This window comes from Excalfactoria chinensis, chromosome 14, assembly GCF_039878825.1.
Source record: "Excalfactoria chinensis isolate bCotChi1 chromosome 14, bCotChi1.hap2, whole genome shotgun sequence".
NCBI classification, from domain to species: Eukaryota; Metazoa; Chordata; class Aves; order Galliformes; family Phasianidae; genus Excalfactoria; species Excalfactoria chinensis.
Window position 1 is genome coordinate 6901200 of NC_092838.1, and position 18594 is coordinate 6919793.

An 18594-nucleotide genomic window follows, 5' to 3' on the forward strand; every position below is an offset into this window, starting at 1 on the left:
TGTGAGATGAATGTATTTCTCATGTCATGCCTTGGAACTCGCATTCCCTGTTGACCCAGTTGGTGTTATGCACCTTTGGCTGGCTGCTGACTTCTGGGTAAGTGCACAGCTTGTACCCTGGTGCTATTTCTCTGCTGAGAAGATAGGGGTACCAGTCAGTAGTGACCCAAACCAGCAACTGTGCAGGTGGTTTTGCTTCTGTGGTTCAAGGAGTGCTGACCTCTGTGCAAAGCGATTAACACAGCGGTGTATGGAAAGTTTGTCAGCATTAGTAAAGACATGCACTGATGTGCCAGGGTGGAGAGGGAGGGAAGAGCACTGCTGGAATGCTGCATTGAAACAAGTGGAGTCAGCCTTTGCCAGATTACCAAATGGTCAAGCACAGTGTGCAAGTGCATTTGCTCTTGAACTGCACAAAAGTATTCAAGGGTGTGAGTCAATACTGACTGTGCTAGTTCCACTGTGTACAAGTGGCGGCTCTTTAAAAAGGTTTCTTAACTTTCTTTCTGTATTTCTCAACTGTCACTGACTTACTGTAGAACCTGTTCTTAAGAGCCCTAGCTACGTGTATGTGTAACAGCATAATATGTAATGGCACTGTCATTTGTCTACTCTTGTAGGGATGACCCAGAAAACGATAACAGTGAGCTGCCAACAGCTAAGGAATACTTCAGAGACCTCTATCATCGTGTGGATGTCATTTTCTGTGATAAAACCATCCCCAACGACCCTGGTTTTGTTGTTACTTTATCCAATAGGATGAATTACTTTCAGGCACGTATCCTAATTTTTTCCCTACTTTTATTTCTTTGTGCTGAAAGTGACTTCTGCATTAGTTCACAAAGGGATAATAAATATCTTTTAGAAGAGAGCAGATAGGTTTTTATTTGTTACTTCCATTGTGGTAATGGGAAAAACTAGGAAAGTCACCAGTGCTTAAAAGTATTGGTTGTATTAATAGCAAGTTAATTGACAGCACAATTCTTTACATATCATTCTGCTCTAGAAATTGATGTTCTAATGAAATGGTGGGTTTGCTTTCTAAACAACGTGTAAAACTTGTCCAATTTATTTAGCTGTCAATAGGAAAAATACCCTGGGATGCTGATGATACCTGTTTTCCTCGTGGTTTATCAACAGTATTAATGTTGTGGACCAAACTACTGCTTTCTCCGCACAGTGCTGTCTAAGACTCAATGGCAATAACAGACCAAATTTGTTGTGTTCATAATTGTGATTGCAAGGCTTTTTAAAAGAAGACAATTGGACAGTGGAGCTGTTCTAATAGCTTTTAAAATAAGCAAAGTTGGACTGGTCTGTCTGGAGCCCGATCATTAGGTCTGGCTCCCTCCAGTTCTCCTGCACCTGCTTTTGTCAGAGTTTTATGTACTTTGTATGTGAAAACAGATCAAATTTTACTGTCATGAAAAGCAGGATCTTTGAGCACCTGAATATATAGAGAAAATCAGAGATCACTTCCATCTTTCCTCAGTGTCTGCTTCTCGGTGCCTGGCTTGTTTCATTTTTATGTTAAGTGTAAGTTCTTTACAACTCCTTTTGGCAAGGGAAAGCAAGCAGAAGATTCCCATTCTTCCTGTGAAGTTGCAGCTTGAAATACTGATAGGAATCAGAAAACTGATGTCCTTTGAGTGAATTGAAGAACCTTGGGAGTTTTTTGCTTATTTCCTGAGTAGTACTATAATAAAGTAAGAGTTAAGCTATTATGGTGGATTTTTTGGCCTTTTGGTGACTGGTTTGTTATAATAAGAGAGAAATATCTTCTTATTTGCTTGAAAATCTTACTCTGTTCATTGTTCAGAAGTTACATACGTGGAGTTTCTGTAGCCCTAGAGAAGTGAACACACAGAGTTTGTATCTCACAGAATTTTTATAACGTAATATTCCTGAAGTACTACAGTGAATGATTGGAATTGGAACAAACGACCTCCAGGGGTCCCTTTCAACCTTAGCTGTTAAGCGCTGTGTGTGTTAACTCTCTTGTATGATTGTAGTGTGATGCCATAATTGAAAAGGATGCAGAACTTACACACAGTTTTATTTGCAGGTTGCAAAGACAGTTGCACAAAGACTTAACACAGATCCAATGCTATTACAGTTTTTCAAGTCTCAAGGGTAAGACAGATTTTCTTCTGTGTGTGGTTTTCTGTGTCTAAAGTACCCTTTAAAATACTCAGCCCAATAAAATAGGTAGGCTGCAGTTAATTTGTAGCTTCTTTCAGGTTGTAAACCATTTATTTACCAATAAAATGTTAGTGCAGCAAGTTGTCAGGACAGTTTAGCGACCACTACAGTGGCTGACGCTGGAGACTCCATGAATCGCACATTCTATAAGAGTAAGTAAAACTGAGAGACAGAAGCATGTGGAAGGATCCCTGATATGACAGAATTTCTGAAGCCATTAATTGTTTCATTGCTTTTCTGTATGGCTTGAATTATTAAACTAATGGAGATGCCACTTCAGTGAATGTAGATTTCTGGAATGGAAGAAACCAGAAGCCGACACAGATAAAAGCAGGATTTTTGCTGCTGTTATAACATTATGTGCAGGACTTGACTCTGACTTTTATTTTTACTGTTTGTTTGTTGGAAGTCTGCAGATGAAGAAAGTTAACTCCGTCCTGGCCCAACAAAATAGAACTGCTGTGGTCTCACATGGCTTCTAAATGGAATGTTTCTGTTCAAGTGCTGTTCAGGCACAGTTGTGTAAAACTGGATTTGAATCTATAGAAAACAGAATTTGTCACTATAGATATATGCACACAGATTGTATCATTGTCTTGTATTTGTGGAAATGCAGAGGGCTCTTTATTAACCTGCAGGTACTTCTCTTCCTCACCATGCCTGTCCTGATTTGGACAGCTCTGTATAGTTTACAGTGCTGTGGTCACTCTGCAATTGTGCTGTGTCCTTTGATTCCACAAATTAATCTGTCACAATCAAAAGCATGTGACTCCAGTACTGCTGTGTAGTTTCAGAGGAATGTAGGTCTGCTACTGCAGGATTAAAGGTGAACTTTTTAATATCGAAGAGAGCTGAGGCACACAGTGACTGGTATTTCTGCTCCCAGCCCATACCTGTTCTTAAAAATATCATTAATGTACTGAATATAATGCTGCTTAGCCATGTTACCGATTATGTGGAACTGGTAGACAGGAATAAAAGCTTTCTTGGTACTTCAGTTTGTTGTTTCTGGAGAGATATTTAGGGCTTTCATTTTTCTTTCGTAGTTATAGGGACGGCCCTGGTAACCCCCTTAGGCACAATTATGAAGGTACTTTAAGAGATCTTCTGCAGTTCTTCAAGCCTAGGCAACCTAAAAAGCTTTACTATCAACAGGTAAGAGTCTTTTGTTTTTGTTGGTGTGGGTAAAAAAAATAAAATACCATCTGCCCTATACAAAGTATGCCTAAAGTGTTTCTCTTTTCTTCTTTAAGCTCAAAATGAAAATAACTGATTTTGAAAACAGAAGAAGTTTTAAATGCATATGGCTAAATAGCCAATTTAGGGAAGAGGTGAGTGAGGCTGCCTGTTACTCTTATTTGTCCTTACTTCTTTAGTCCAGGTTGATAAGGCTGTGATTGCAGTGCTGTTCATGTGCAGCACAGTAGAACAGGGCTGTGCCTTATACAAAACCTGTGCCAGATCTTAATGCATTTAGAAGACGAAGTGGGTGTTCACTTCAGTAATTTCCATTTTTTGAAGATGGATTTTGATGAAGAGTCTACTGTATTCTGTGCTTTGACCTGATGGATTACAGTGCCAGGTTTTACTGATCACTTTTCTGTTTTAAATATCCCACAGGAAATAACAGTATATCCAGATAAGCATGGGTGTGTGCGGGACCTGCTAGACGAATGTAAAAAAGTTGTAGAGCTCTCTGAAAAAGGTTCAGGGAAATTAAGGTAGGAACTTGGATTTCTTTTGTGATTGTGTGGATTCTGTGCGGGAAGTTATCCTTAGAATTCAAAATGTTAAGGAAACTGTTACCAAATGGAGGCTGATGCTGTGTTAACAGGTTTCAAGATTCACTCTAAGAGAGTTCTTATTAAATAAAAGTACGAACCTTATGTCATTATTCATCTTGTATTTCATTAAGTTGTGTCCTTGAGATGCTGAAGATTCATCAATTAACTCAGAATTTAATGATGTTTCCAATTCAAGTGTTCCGTTACTGTTCACTTCTCAGGAGCGAAAAGTGAGGTCATTTTCTTTTAAATGACTTTAGAAACAATTGAAAACTCTTGGACCAGTAAAATCGAAGAGGGATTCCTCCTCCTTTTTCTTTTTTTTAAAGCTTATTTTTCTTTTAATTTGTTTTGAAGGCTGCTAGAAATTGTAAGCTACAAAATAATCGGCGTCCATCAGGAAGATGAGCTCCTAGAGTGTTTGTCACCTGCAACAAGTCGAACGTTTCGAATAGAGGTAAACGCTGCTTTAAAACTTGCCTTTGAATGAGGAAAGGCTTTCAAGTGGTTATTATCTTTTCCTGGGTGCTGGTTTTTCTAACATCACGGCACTGGCAGCAAGCTTGAATACATGATACAGGTGTATTTATAAAGGCGGTCTTTCCAAAGTTTTTCCTTTGTTTCTTCTGCCACCTTGGCATAGTTCCATTGGTTACATTTTGACGTGTGTTTATATAATGATATCTGAACAGATGGCAGTGGCCTGGCCATGGGGCGTCTGCCTTCTCAGCAGCAGTTCCAAGGGATGATGTTTGGGAGCTCCTGGTTTAAATTTTTAAGCTGAGAACCCACTTTCATATGCAACATTATATTCTGAAAGACTTTTTTGCTTTTCTTCTTAAATCAGAGTTTCTTCAGCCAGATCTTTCTTAACTGTGTCATTTCTCTAAACATTTCATCTTTCAAGTATGTTAACCTGCCTCTAAAATCAGAAATAAAAAAGAAGCATAAACTTCTCGTGCAGAGTTGTAATGATGACAGAGAAGGGCTGTGATGTTTTCATAACTAGAGGTGATGGAAGACTGCATGTCAAAAAAGCCAGTTGGGCAAACCAAGTGCGTTGTACTGAGTATGGGAAGCTGCAGTGCTGCTGTGACAAGGGAATGCCTTAGTGGGAGTGGGGAGGCTGAGACAGGATTTTGTCAAATGAGTGCTTATTTTAATTGTTTTAAATTGACTTGTTTTGCATCACTAACAATGCAGTTAGCTTTAGCTAATTGCAGTCATAATTATGTGTCTGGATCTAGGAAATTCCTCTGGACCAGGTAGATATAGATAAAGAAAATGAGATGCTAATCACAGTGGCGCATTTCCACAAGGAGGTTTTTGGGACATTTGGAATTCCATTCTTGCTGAGGATACACCAGGTATATAAGTCTCCCTTTTCTCCCTCCTTATAAGATAGTACCTTTAATGATTTCTTATGGTAAAATTGATAAATATAAAAACGTGTAGCAAAAATCCTGTATAAAAGTTCTGCGTTTGTGCACTTTTGTGGTTAAATCACTCGTCTTAGTTCTTTGCATATAAAAATTGTTTAGTTTTTCAGTGAAGCTTTGTAGATCTTCCACATCAGACTTGAAATGTTGTAAATGTAATATTTGGTTTTTTGTTTTGTTTTGTTTTAAAAAGCGAAGCAACAAAGCAAAACCCAACCCCAGCAACAACTTAAAATCCCACTACTAATACTGTATTAGGAATTCCAATGTATGCTTGTTGACAAAGGTGTCTAAGCCATGGACAAAGCATCCTGATGTAGCTCAGATTAGGAACACAGCACCCCCTTTTGTTTCCTATTTTTGTGTGTGTGTTAAAAATCTTGTTGTAATCATCAGGGCGAGCACTTCAGAGAGGTTATGAAGCGGATTCAGACAATGCTGGACATACAGGAGAAAGAATTTGAAAAGGTAATTATGACTTGGCAGGGAGTTTTTTTGCTGGCTGCTGAGTCTGTCATATTGTTTTAAGAAACTGGAAAGCGGTAGATTGAAGTGTGGATGTTGATCAGTAAAACAGTTATTAGCATTCATGTCCATTCTGAGTATAATTAACTGCCATGTAGGAATGGTACTTCTGTACTGTATGGAAGAGATACTCTGCAAAACAGCAGAGTAACCTAGAAGAGTTCAGGCGGTACCAAAGCTCAACAGGTCACAACTTCAGTTTCCTCCTTAAACCAGAGGTAACTTGGTTTAAATCAGGTTGCTACAGATTTTAACTAGCTGCAGTTTTAAAACTGCCAAGAAAAGGAATTCTGCCACATTCTGGGCAGCTTATTTTAGAGCTTTACTGCTGCCATTTTGAGGATTATTTTTCTTACATGAGATCAGAATTCATCATTTTTGCAGCACATGATAATTACCCCATGTTCTTTAGCTGTGCTTCATGGGGGTAAGTGCTTTGGTCTTCACTGTGTCACCTGTCCATTAACTGAGGACCAGGTGTCCAGTAGCCTTTTTTGGGCTAAATAAACACATTTTCCATAGCTGCTTGCATACCTTGCACTCCAGCCCGCTGTGTGTCTCATTGGGCCTTTTGCTGGACTATCTGCAGTTAGTTGCCAGCTTGTTTTGACTGGGGAACCCGAACCTGGACACAGTATTCCAGATGCGTTCTCATGATTTCTGGACTGTTCATTTTATCCTGCTGTCCTAGTAGTGAATGAAGATCTTACACAGGACTGACCTTAGTAGAATGCCGCTTGTGACCAACTGTATGTTAGACTGTGAAACTAGATTTGGAGGCTGTATTTTAATACAGTACTTTAACAGTTTTCTTCCTTTTCATAGTTTAAATTTGCCATTGTAATGATGGGCCGACACCAGTATCTCAATGAAGATGAGTATGAAGTGAACTTGAAAGATTTTGAGCCCCAACCTGGTGAGTTCTTTAACAACCTGACTGTTGTTTTGACCTACAGAAGTTGCTCTGCCACTCGTTACAGTGCAGTTACCATGAACTCAGAACACAGGAACAGAATAGTTATTTTTACTTTATGCATATTATATAGTAACTAAGCAGGTATTTGTGTATACTTGTACACTTAACTCTTAGTCTTAAGAATACATACTCTATAGACATATAAACTATTGCATAGTTTGTTTGCTTGCATGTTAAAAGTTTGCATTTGAGTGACCAAATGGGTCTGTTTCCACGCAACATACCTTACAGGAGAGAGTTACGATGTCACTTGCACCATGTCCGTATTGCCCACCTGCTCCTATATTTCATTCTCACATTGTTAGTGAAGTAGGTGCTCACTGTATTCTTGAAAGATACTGAAGTGTATCCTCATAAGCTCCTTATTTTGAGTGCACTACGAAGAGAGATTGCTCAAAGACATTTCTTTTTTCTTAATTTCTATAATGAGTCTGAAGAATCCAACAAACATGTTATGTACATGAATAGGATGCTTCTTAGATCCTTCAGATGTGATTCACCAAGCTGCAAATGCAGCTGTGCTCTGAACTTGTCTGTGGAGGTGGTTTACCATCTTATTTACTTGACAGATATTTAAAGTTCTATTATCTAAGGAATTTACATGTAGGAGATACCGGGTTAATTGGTCAGGAGTTCCACCATAGTCATCTTTTGGAAGTTTTATTTGGAAAGGGCATTTTTGAGCTTGCAGTCAGGGCTCTGCTGAAGGCCTTGAATTCATTAAAACTTTTTCCTCTTAGATTAGCTGATTCTTTTTGTGAGCTGCTCTGTCTGGTAGCAGTGAGGTTGAGGACAATTTGTTCTCCAGAATTCTATTTTTCTAACAATGATGAGCTTTGGTTTTCATTGGCAGGTTGTGTTGGGGCCAGGTTTGCTCTCATTTTTCTCACGTTGTGTTCTGGGTGTATTAACACTTGTGAAGAAATCCTGTAACTGTCCCATTTATTTCAAAATGCACAGTGACCTTTCCCTAGAGAGCAGTTTGTATGAGCCCAACAAAAAGCCATCTCATTATGGTATGTTATGCAGCCAGGCTTATGGCTCATGGCTGTGTGAGTATGAGGGGACTTAGCAAAACTTGGAATATCTGCATCTGAATGAGCAGTGAGACAGTGGATAATTAACTACTGATTTACATTTTGCATGCATTTGAAGAATAGTTCCGCTTAAGCCAGGTGATAAGGATAACTTAATAAAGCAGCAACCACTTAACCAGCAGCATTTGCTGTACTGAATGACATTTGGATGACGCCTTTCTGTTTCAAACAGCCCCAGCAATTCTGTGAAAGTTGGTCCTGTGATTGGCCATAAGTTACAACAGCAAGCTTTTACATCAGCTCTTGTTTCACTGCTGTTAACTCCTGTGACTGAAGAAGAGGAAAACCAGCTATCTGGAGCAGAAACAATTGTAGAGCGTAATAATGGAATGAAAGCAGTGGTCAGGAGAGCAGCCCTGTTGTCTGTAGGCTAAGGACTGTTATTTCAGTCCTCATCTGTGCTGTACAACTGCTAGCAAACTGAACAGGGCACGTATGAGTAGTTTGTGTAAATGAAACTTTGAAACTTAGTCTTACAACTTCATTTTTTTTTCTCTTTCTTTTCTAGGCAACATGTCTCATCCAAGGCCGTGGCTAGGGCTTGACCATTTCAATAAAGCCCCAAAGAGAAGTCGCTACACTTACCTTGAAAAAGCTATTAAAATCCATAACTGACTTAATAAACCAGATTGTCGAGGCAAGGGACAAAATAAGTGTGTGTGTGCACCTTTTTAACAACTGTAGAACTTTGGTACACGTGCACTATATCTGAAGTCTTCAGCAAGAGGATTTGCTGCTGATGTTAATTTTATTTTGTTGAGGCTGTTCAGTTTGGCTTCTCTGTATCTATTGACTGCCCTTTTTGAGCAAAATGAAGGTGTTTTTATAAAGCTTGGATGCCAATGAGAGTTATTTTATGGTAAACGTAATGCAAGGCAATTGTCGGCATAATGAGGGAAGAGTTTAGTAGAACAATTGACATTGGCAAAATATTTGTCTGTAGTACGTTTATAGATGGCATAAGCTGGCTGGCTGCCTTTCCTGGTGTGGTGTTCACCATCACTGCAGCTAGTAAGTCTTATGTTTAGACTCACATCAGATTTATTTCCTTCAGTTATACTTTAAATGACATTTTTGTGCATTTGTAAATGCAAAAAACTCACATCATCAATAAATAGCAATCTCTACTTCATTGTGTACATTGTTGGCACTTATTTGGGATTTTTGTCTCCTCCAGCTGCATAGAATCTTTTTTAATAAACTAGTTTTCTTTTAATTTAGTCACTACTTCGCATCCCGTTTTGCCAAGTGGATGCCCTGACTCCTGTAATGAGATATTTGGGTCTTTTTATGAAAATTTCAACCGTTGTTGAATACAAGTTGCAATTTATTACGCCATCTTCTGGCAGATGGGATGGCACTCAGAGTTGGCAAAAGCAAGGGAAAGGATTATAAATATCATTGATTTAGTTAACGTGGGAAGAGATGGGGAAAACACAAGAACTAGCCTTTTAGCACAGAGGGGCATGCTCACTAGTGTTTAGTAAGCTGTTGACTTTGTATAAAAAAGGAGGGGGAAAAAGAAAAAATGAAATTGTATATTTAATGAATGAACATGTACAATTTAACACTTGGAGGATAATTTTGTTGGGTGAGTCTGCAAGTGAATTTCACTGATGTTGATATTCATTGTGTGTAGTTTTCTTTCAGTCCCCAGACCGCTTCCTTTTATTTCGGAGCTAATGCCAGCCGCGTGTCTAGTTTTGAGTGCAGTAAAGATAGAATCAGCAATTCACACTTACCTTTACATTCTTTTCCAGTATTTTATTTTGTTTCTGTAGCTGCAGTGTACAACAACTCTTCCTGTATATTGCCTTTTTTTGCTGGAAAATGTTGTATGTTGAATAAAATTTTCTATAAAATTTTTCTTCGGTGAGTGATGACGTTGGACGTTGAAGAAGATTTGTCTGGCTGTAGAGCTCTGGGAAATGACTCCTTTGATGCGCTTTTCCAAAAGGTGTGTTTTCTCTCTTTGGTGTTGACAGTTGTAGAACCCTCATATTGATTGTTTTGGAGGCTGGGGGGGAAATCTGTGGGTTTTTCTTTTACCTCTCAGGTTAGTTACGTCTGAGCTTAATGAATGGAAGGGTTTTCCAAGAAGGAGCCACGGATAAATAAGATAAAGGGAAGAAAATATTTTACTAGTTCATTTGTAAAGCTTGTAGTAGTCTTTGTGGTAGCTTTGACTCAGCCTGTACAAACCTCTGTCATCCAGATTCTCAAATCTAACAGCATAAATGGTGTGAAGTTAAATCTGCAGCCTCTAAAGGTAAGGTCTCTTAATAGAATGATAGGTTACCACTGTAAAGCATTCCCCGTGTTCATCACCAGAGCCAACTTCTTATAGGGTTTCTTTGCTCCAACCTGCCGTTAAACTTGTGCTTGGGGCTGTGTACATGTGATGGCTCTTGTGCATTTATGGGTGCTGCTGATCACTGAAAACACCAGCAATTATTGTTAAGTTAGATTTCAAGGTATGTTTTTTGTACATACGTATTTTTTTCTGTTGTAAAATGCACCAATTCCAGTTCTTTCTGTAGAATGAGATACTCTGATCAGCAGTAGTGAGCCCTAAGCAGACAGTGATAAAATGGAGCTTCTATCGGAATGTTACTGCGTTCTAGCTTGAGTTTCTGGGATGCTGGCAGCTTGTAGGAAATATCTTCAGAAACTGCAATTTCAGAAGAAAATACTGCTAGGAAAGTGAATTTTGGATGCCTTTTTGTTTTTAAATGACAGGTTTCAACAAGCTTCAGTATTGGTGCTGTTCCCACGTCAATTTTGAGATGATACACTAAGGCATTCCCTGTGTTCTGTTTGCAATAACTGGAGGGTTTTTTTTAATGTTTCCCTTCTTGGAGCACATGTACCTTATTATTCAAATAGGGAAGCACACAACTGTGAAGAACGGAGGCTCTCTCAGGTGCGGTATCTCATTCAGTTGGAGTTCAGTCTTCAAAACTGCTGTGCTTTCCTTTCCTTACTCAGATTTCAGATTCTGGAATTAGCAGGATAAGAGCGAATGCATAAAATTGCCAATGGTAACGTTAAGCAATATGGATGTGATTTCATGTTGCACAGGATTAGAGGAGCACAGTGTTAACGGCCCATGTGAATGATTCCAAATAGCAGTGGTTCCTGTAGATTTTATGCAGTGCCTTTTATTCTTAAGGAGTCCAAAGCATTCTGTGAAATCAAAGCATATCCCACCAGTGAAATAGTTTGACTAGAAAGTGACGGCCAACAAACCCACCCTGTGTACCAGAAGGCTTAGCACCACCAGGATCAATGTGTGCTGCTGCCAGCTGTGCCCCAGCAATGGGGCAGTCCCTCCGGCCAGGTGCGGTGCTGAGTACCGACCTACCTCAGCTGCTGCCCATGCTGGGATCCAGCCTGCCATGCCAAGAGCCGGCCCCAGGCCTGATGCTTGGACCTCCCTCTGCCCCGTGGCCTTTATGCCAGCTGCCATCAGCATGTAGGTCTGATTTTGCTATTTCATATCCTTTGTGAGAAATCTTTTATTATTATTATTTCTCCTCTGTAGGATCTGTATGTATTGTAAATAAAATAGATCAGGGTAAACCCTGCATTTGTGTCTTGTTGGTTCATTTTGGAAAAAAGCTTTTTGAAGCAAAAGCAAATGGCTTGTTCAGGAGTCAGGATGGTTTTGAGTAAACGAAGATGGATTTTGCAAAGTTCAGCTAAATTGTGTCAAGAGTGACATTTGTGCCGTAAGTAGAGCTGGCCAGAAGGTAAATGCTGAGCAGTTGGGTGAGTTTGTAGGTTTTTCACTCTTTCTGCTTTTTCTTAGAGGAACGTTCATGATTCCATGACCGGAATGTTGAGGCAGGCAGTGTCTTGGTTCACTGTGAGCAGCCTGGTGTTGTTCATTCCCTGCCTTTAAATGAGCTGGTGGATTTTATCATTGGGGTGTTAATTCTCATTAGATCAAAGTGATTAAGCGGGCTGGGTCACCTGAGGACAGAACTACTGATGCCGGGCAGCCCAGAAAATAGCTGTGTCTGAACACTGCAGTTCTCAAAGCAAGACCAAGTGCACGCATAGGTTAATTTAGCTATGGCTACCCAAGCTCCAGGCAAGTAACGATGACTGCCCAGTGAGGAATATCGTTCCCGGGACTGGTTTCTCCTGTATTCTGCCAACCTGAGCTTTCCTAATCGCAGAGTAGCTCTGTAGAACCGCCATGTCGCGGGTACCAGTGCCACCCGCTGGCAGCTGGCAGGGATGGTAGCCGCATATCTGCGCGTTGGGCGTTAAGGCAAATAGAGGCAGCAAGTGTGGGATTGGTTTTTTTTGGTAATGGCCGTTGGGTTTCTTTGTCTGTTTTCTTAGAGTAGTGAAAGTCTCATTGGAGTCTGATCCCGGCTCCGCGGCTCCTCTCGGCTTCCTGCCCGGCCCGCGCTGTGCCGCCAGGGGGCGCCGTGTGCAGGGCGGGCTGCGGGCCGAGCCCGTCAGCGGCGCAGCGAGGAGCCGGAGCGGAGCGCTGCCTGGGGATCCCTTCAGGTTAGTAATAGGGAGAGGACGCCAGACGGGGAAATTCGGCTGTTTTAGTATTGAAAGTTGGAGTTTGTGATGCTTTTGTATGAAAGCTGCAGGGGTAAGTCGTACATTACTTCGCAAAAGCCACAAGTCAGAGGCTTGTCTTGTGAGCAGCTCAGCTCGGCCTCTCTCCACAGCTGTGCTGGGCACGGCCCTGCTCCGCCAGACGGAGGCCGTGCGGGCTGCAGGGTCCCCTGCCCACCATGTGCTTATGGCGGCTTAAATTGCCCAAAGATCTAAAAAAAATCAAGTCCATCTGATAACATCTTGAACGCGTTTATTTTCTTATCTCACAATGTAACACAGTAACGAGGGTTTCATAACTTATTGTTTCATCAATAAATAATCAGCTTGCCCTGTACCACCCACAGCCCTGCAGAGGGGCAGGTCACGTTCAAGGAAGAGCAGAGAAAAGCAAAACCCTGACGGGGTTCAGTGCAGAGAAGGCGGTGCTTTTCCAACAGCTGCGTGCCCAGGGAGCGCCCGGCCCTCGGCTGTGCTGGGCTGCAGTGCAGGAGAGTCGGTGTCTGCCTTGGGCAATGGTAGGTAGTGCTGAAGCACTTGTTGGCTGTGAGGGCAAACTCCAGGTGGATGAGCCGGTGAGGGAGCTGCAGAACCAAAGCCTGCTCCAGTGTTTCCTGTCAGTAGTTCTTCACATGGATTCTTATGCCATTTGGAAACAGGCTTGACAGCATCTGGCTGTGCAGACCGTCCCTAGAGTCTTTTGTATCTGTAAATGTGAAATTGGCAGTATGGGCAGTAATGGTCTGCGTCCTTGAAGATCCTCACAAAGAGAGGTACAAAGCAACATCCAAAACAGCACCTGTAGACAAAGAGGAGATGGGCGTGCGTTGAATGAGTTACTAACTTTTCTTTCTGTTGGCTTCATCTATTTTTATTCCATCTGCCATATCACTTCATGAATCCACTTCTTTCTGAGGTTCTTTAATATTTAAATTTTCTTCCCACGTATTTACCTTCATTACTGACATCTTGCATGGCAGTCTTACTCTTTATTTATTTGCAGGTTGGACTCAATGATCTCGTGAGGTCCCTTCTAACCCCTGCAGTTCTGTGATTCAGAACCTGATTCTAAATTATGGTAGGGAAGTGGGACTATATTGTACTGATTTTTACTTGTCTTACAAACAGTACTAACATACTTGGTTAAATCTCTGGCAGCCATGATGACAGACTGACTTCTTAGGAAGCAGGGAAGAAGGGCAAACTGTCTCCATAAGCATTAGCTATAGCTTAAATTGTATTGGACCTACACTTGTAACCTGCAGCTGTGAGGAATCTGCACTGTATATGGGAAAGCTTACCCAACCATGCACAGGCTGGTGCACAGGAGGTAGGACAGTTTGCCCAACCTGTAGGTGACCTGTGTGGTGATGTGCTGGCGGCAGGAAGGACATATTGTGGACGTTGGTCTGCTTGAGAAGATTCCTGCTACGATGATCGGAGGCTGAGACACCAGGTAGACTGAGTTTAAGAGGAAACAAGAGCAAAAAGATGGGAAACCTTTTACAAGCCATCAATTCTTAGTTGTATAATGTAGGTTCCTGAAATGACCAATCCAGAGCCGCCTGCGTTACTGTTATTGACTGAACTCATATTCATGAGAACTTCTCATAAGGACGTGCACTGGGAGCTGCCACTGGGAAACTCCAGTCAGGTAGTCTCTGCTGCCTGTTGGTGGCACTGAGAGTGTTTTAAATAGGATATCAGGTATCTGAGTTTGTCTCCTGAATGTAGGGACTTCAGAAAACAGCTGCATCTCCTTCTCTCCTGTGAGAGATGGTATCTGACTTCCTTTGAAGCCTTTCCTCATTGTCTCCTTCGAGCTCGTCCGCTTACATAAAGGTGAACAGAACAGGAATGATGAAATAAGCTGGATTTAAATCACGCCCTCACCGCGTAAAGAAGCGAGTGCTGCTGGAAAACAGGTCTGTGTCTGTCACCATAGTTTGTCTTTTACATTCCTAAGGAAACTTTACATCCTCTTAGACCACGTTTAGGTAAGAAAACTCATTTGTTGACTTTAAAACCAGCAGAATTCTGCTGCTGTTAGCAGTAGAATTATGAATGTTGTCAGAAATGTGTTCCCCTGGTGCTTACCGGGCTGCTCGACGGTGGCTGTTTCTCGGTAGGAGTAAGGTGGAGGAGCAGGATATTCGTAGCCCCCTAAGGGAAGAAGGACAGTAAGACATAACAGTGGTCAGCTCGCTTCCCAGAAGGTTGGGCTGGGGCTGGGTTGGGCTGTTGCCTGGCAGGATGGCTTGGTGTGACCCCCTGATGTACAGGACAGGGAACTGGCGCTACTGGTTTGATTTATGGGGTTTTAAAGCCAGAATGGCTGGCACTAACCAGCTGGTCTCACTTTCTGAGTAACATCAACCAAGAAACCAAATATTTTTCTCAGTGCGTAACTGCATCTGTTCTAGTATGACCCTGGAATGGCACTTATTGGTCTTATTTTAAAGGCTCCGCTGACTGAAGATCTGTAGTACCTCTAACTGGGTTCTTCCAGTGGTTACCACCCTTACTAATAATGTTTGGAACATTTTTTTCTAGTCTGATTTTTCTTTTTCCCCCCCAGCTTCAAGCCAAGGGATTTATTTCATGGTACCTTCTGGTCTGCAGACAAAGAATTTTTTTCCTCCTGTTGTGGGTATGGAGTCAGGGAGCTGGTGACTGAGTCACATCAAGCATTTTCAGTTCTGTTGCTAAGAACTGAGTGTTAAGTGAAATGAATGCACATTTAAAACCATTCAGGCAGCCAGCAGTAATGTGTTTCCTGTGATCGGAGTACGGTGTGTTATGGCTTGGTGTGTTCCTGGAAAGGAGCTGCTTCCTTGTGGCCATCTGCACACCTCAGCATTAGATGTGTCAGGTGTCCAATAGCTCACAAGTGACGTGTTTTGTCCCCAGCCTTGTGTGAGTGTCTCAAGGAGCTTAGAATGAGGCCTGAGAGGTCTTTGTAAAGAAAAATGTGTGTGGAAAGAGCTGGTCAGGGTAAAGCACTCAGTGACATGTGAAGTTTAGCGACTCTGTACTGCACCTTCTGACCTCCATTCTGGTTGCTTCTCTAGCCCTGTCAGTTTCCTCAATAGCAGGAATGCTGACATCTTGTGTCTTTCAATGAGTGTGAGCTCCAGCAGGCAGAAGACAAAGGAGCATTGTGAGATACTTGTGTAGGTGTGGGAGCAATGCCTGGTGTCAAAGCAAAAGCCAACCCGGCTGCACAGCAGTCACTGAGAGGAGCTGCCAGCCCTTCAGCTGTGCCAGCCCCCATGGGGTGACATGGGGAAGGGCTGCTTGTGCCCATTGAACCCAGGTGCTACACTGACTCAGCTAGGGAGGGAGGGCAGCGCTGGGCAGGAGTGTGAGGGAAAGGGCCAGTCCTCTGGAAGAGCAGATGGCAGGCTAAGGAGCACATGGTCGGGCCATTACAAAGTCTGCTGCCTGAACCACTGCTTGTTAGAAATGTCACATCACTGTAGAGACTGAACTGCAGCTACCAACACTAGTTAAGTGTTGGTAGAATGAATAATTAAACCTTTTTTTTTTTTTCTTGTTTTCCTTTCCATTTTAAGTGGTGTCCATGCTAGGAGGTCACACTGGTTTGCCCACCCCAACCCTGGGTTTTATACACTGGCCCAGGCACATTCTGAGCCCTTGGTGTTATGGCCAAGTTGGGCCTTTTATGAGCTGTTTGAGTTATGCTCCAGAAAATGACCATTAATGTTTGCCACACAGCCACCCAGCAGCGTGCTCTTTCCATCCACACCCAGCAAAGGCTGCTTACCCCCTTGGCTGCAGTACTCAGGTGCAGAGGGTTCTTGGCGTGCTTCATACATAACCATGGGGATTTCTTTACATCCCTTCTCACTTGCCATCTCTGGAGTTCACCTGCCAAAAGTAGCACAAAATAACATCTACAGTCAGTGGCTCTCAGTCCCCTGTACTTGTCAATGCCTCCTTCTGTAACTCCTAGTTCTTACACTCAGATTTCACTTAGAGGAAAATTGGCAGTTCTTATTCCGGCTGTTTTATAGACCGTAGTACAGTCAGTTACTGTTACAGTTCCAGGTGAGGCAGATGAGGAGAAGCAGAAAATAGAATCTTTCTTTGCATTGGAAAGCTGACAGCATTCACCCAGCAAGCATGCTGTTTGGAGCGCTCACATCTGTGTCTGCAAGTGTTACCTTTACAGAAAGGTTAATGTGGTTTTCTTTTCTGTGGATTGTCAGAATAATCAAGAGGGAGAAGGCTGCACATCCAACCACCTGCAAAAACCCTTCATGTGTCATTAAATCAGAGCACGCAACTGTGCAACCTGTGGCAATTTGGATCTTTCAGCAGGTTGTTGTGCAACCTCATCATCGTCATTACCATGACCAGTCTTGTACTGTGAAACTATTGTCTCATCACTGGCATGACGGGCGTTTGTTGGTCAATATCATTATTATCTATGACTGTGCTACCCGAGGCTCTGAGCAGGATCAGGCCACGAAGTATGTGTGTGTTGCAGGTGTTAGTAGGCACTGTTCTTCACAGTCCAGGAGAGTGGGAGGAAGAGGAAACAGCTGGAGATACGTGTTGTATTAGTGTGAATAGAATGGTGTTAATTACTCTTAGCTATCCTTTGATCCACTATTAACTGGCTGATTAACGATTTGATAAATTAATGTTAACAGTAGGAATTGCTTTGCAGAAGAAAGTTATGGCTTTACATGCAGGTCAGCAAGGAAGGGTGATTTGGGGGAGGAAAGGAACCAAATATAGAATCATGGTTTGGGTTCAAAAGGACCTTAAAGCCCATTGAGACCATATATCTTATTGTTATCCTGGTACTTAAACAGTATATGCTAAATACTGGGTGTTGTCATTTCTGGTGACATTTCTGCTGAATTAATCGCACTCATTGTAAAACAGGAAAAAGAGGAAAGGGATTTTGAATTTCATCCAGTGACTGTAAGCCCAGGCAAAAGGAGGGAATAATAATAATAATGGTTAACATAGTGAGCTCATTGCAAGTTAACAGCTGAATGCAAGCAAACACTGACTAATCCCTGCTCCACCCAGTGAGGTGTTAATGTAATAGCACCAGGTAAGTGTACAGGGCAGGAGATGAAGAAGAAAAGCCAGTGACTTCAGTGAATCAGCGGCATGAGCCAGGAATGGTGTGGGAGTCCTCATTTTAGCTGGGTCTGCTTGAGCCATGGAGCACTGGAGCTGTGGGCCATAGGCTGCTGCCCTGGATTTGGGTTGCTTTCAGCCTTTTATTTGCTGTTCTAACAGTGCTGCATGTTGGGATTGAGCAGCCGCCCTGAATGATGTGAGCCAGGAGCGGGATTTGATCCTTGCAAGTCCTTTCCAGCTTGAGGCATTCTGTGATCCCCAGCTGTTGCAGGAGCTGCTTCAGCCCTCCTGCCAGGAGGCACAGGGCTTGGGTAGCCTCTGGGCCCGAGTGCTGTGAGTGTGGAGCTCCAGGAATAGTGTTTCTTGGAGGGTTTTCCACAGCTCAGTAGGCCCTTTTGTTTAGCATGTGCTCTCAGCTCAGTTGTTGCTGTGCCTGTGATGTCTGAGAGCACACCGGGACTGTGAACACCCACGTCTGGTGTTATTGCCATGGGTTAGAGCTAGAACCTTTCCTTTCTCAGAGGGGAGAGAATGGACAGTGTTAGGAGCAGTGAGGGAGAAAATGGCAAGAACTGTCAGGCAGTGACTCCTGAAGAGTAGAAAGTGTCCTATGAGCTCCCTTCCAGAAACTAGCAGCGTGCAGTTGGCCCACACTAGGTGCCAAAGGAGGTGATGTGAGTTGTCCTGCCTGCAGTCACAGTGAGCAAAGACGGCTCTCTTCCAGGGCAGAGCAGAGCCCTGTGCACTCCTGGCATGGGGGCTGGATTTATCTAGAGCTTCAAGGTCAGCTCGAGCAATTACAAACTGACTTGCAGGCAGGAACAAACAGTTACAAGGATGCAGAAACAAGTCTGTGCTTTCTT

The 18594-nt window shown here is 42.5% G+C and overlaps 2 protein-coding genes across 2 annotated transcripts in view; one reads left to right on the forward strand and one right to left on the reverse strand.

Annotated features, from left to right (window-relative positions):
- USP7 (ubiquitin specific peptidase 7) overlaps positions 1–9155 on the forward strand; it is a 56571-nt gene extending 47416 nt beyond the window's left edge. The window contains exons 22-31 of the mRNA XM_072348995.1: positions 621–774; positions 2066–2133; positions 3249–3357; positions 3456–3533; positions 3823–3923; positions 4344–4443; positions 5234–5353; positions 5822–5893; positions 6776–6866; positions 8532–9155. Of these exons, the coding sequence (XP_072205096.1) occupies positions 621–774; positions 2066–2133; positions 3249–3357; positions 3456–3533; positions 3823–3923; positions 4344–4443; positions 5234–5353; positions 5822–5893; positions 6776–6866; positions 8532–8638 (1000 nt within the window). The 3' untranslated portion in view covers positions 8639–9155. The remainder of the gene's footprint in view (positions 1–620; positions 775–2065; positions 2134–3248; positions 3358–3455; positions 3534–3822; positions 3924–4343; positions 4444–5233; positions 5354–5821; positions 5894–6775; positions 6867–8531) is intronic.
- Positions 9156–13297: 4142 nt separating this feature from the next.
- On the reverse strand, positions 13298–16485 carry LITAFD (LITAF domain containing). The gene is made up of 4 exons (XM_072348818.1): positions 16395–16485; positions 14705–14770; positions 13909–14068; positions 13298–13406 (listed from the first exon to the last, which is right to left on the reverse strand). The coding sequence occupies exons 1-4, from the start codon at positions 16483–16485 to the stop codon at positions 13298–13300; spliced, it is 426 nt and encodes a 141-aa protein (XP_072204919.1).
- Positions 16486–18594: the final 2109 nt, after the last annotated feature.

Excerpts from the sequence above, each read along its gene's own strand:
- LITAFD (XM_072348818.1), bottom strand. The coding sequence starts at position 16,485 with ATGGCAAGTGAGAAGGGATGTAAAGAAATCCCCATGGTTATGTATGAA. Across the intron at positions 14,771-16,394 it reads TGAGTACTGCAGCCAAGGGG|GGGGCTACGAATATCCTGCT; the intron begins GTAAGCAGCCTT and ends TTCTTCCCTTAG. Across the intron at positions 14,069-14,704 it reads AGCCACCGTCGAGCAGCCCG|TCTACCTGGTGTCTCAGCCT; the intron begins GTAAGCACCAGG and ends TCTTAAACTCAG.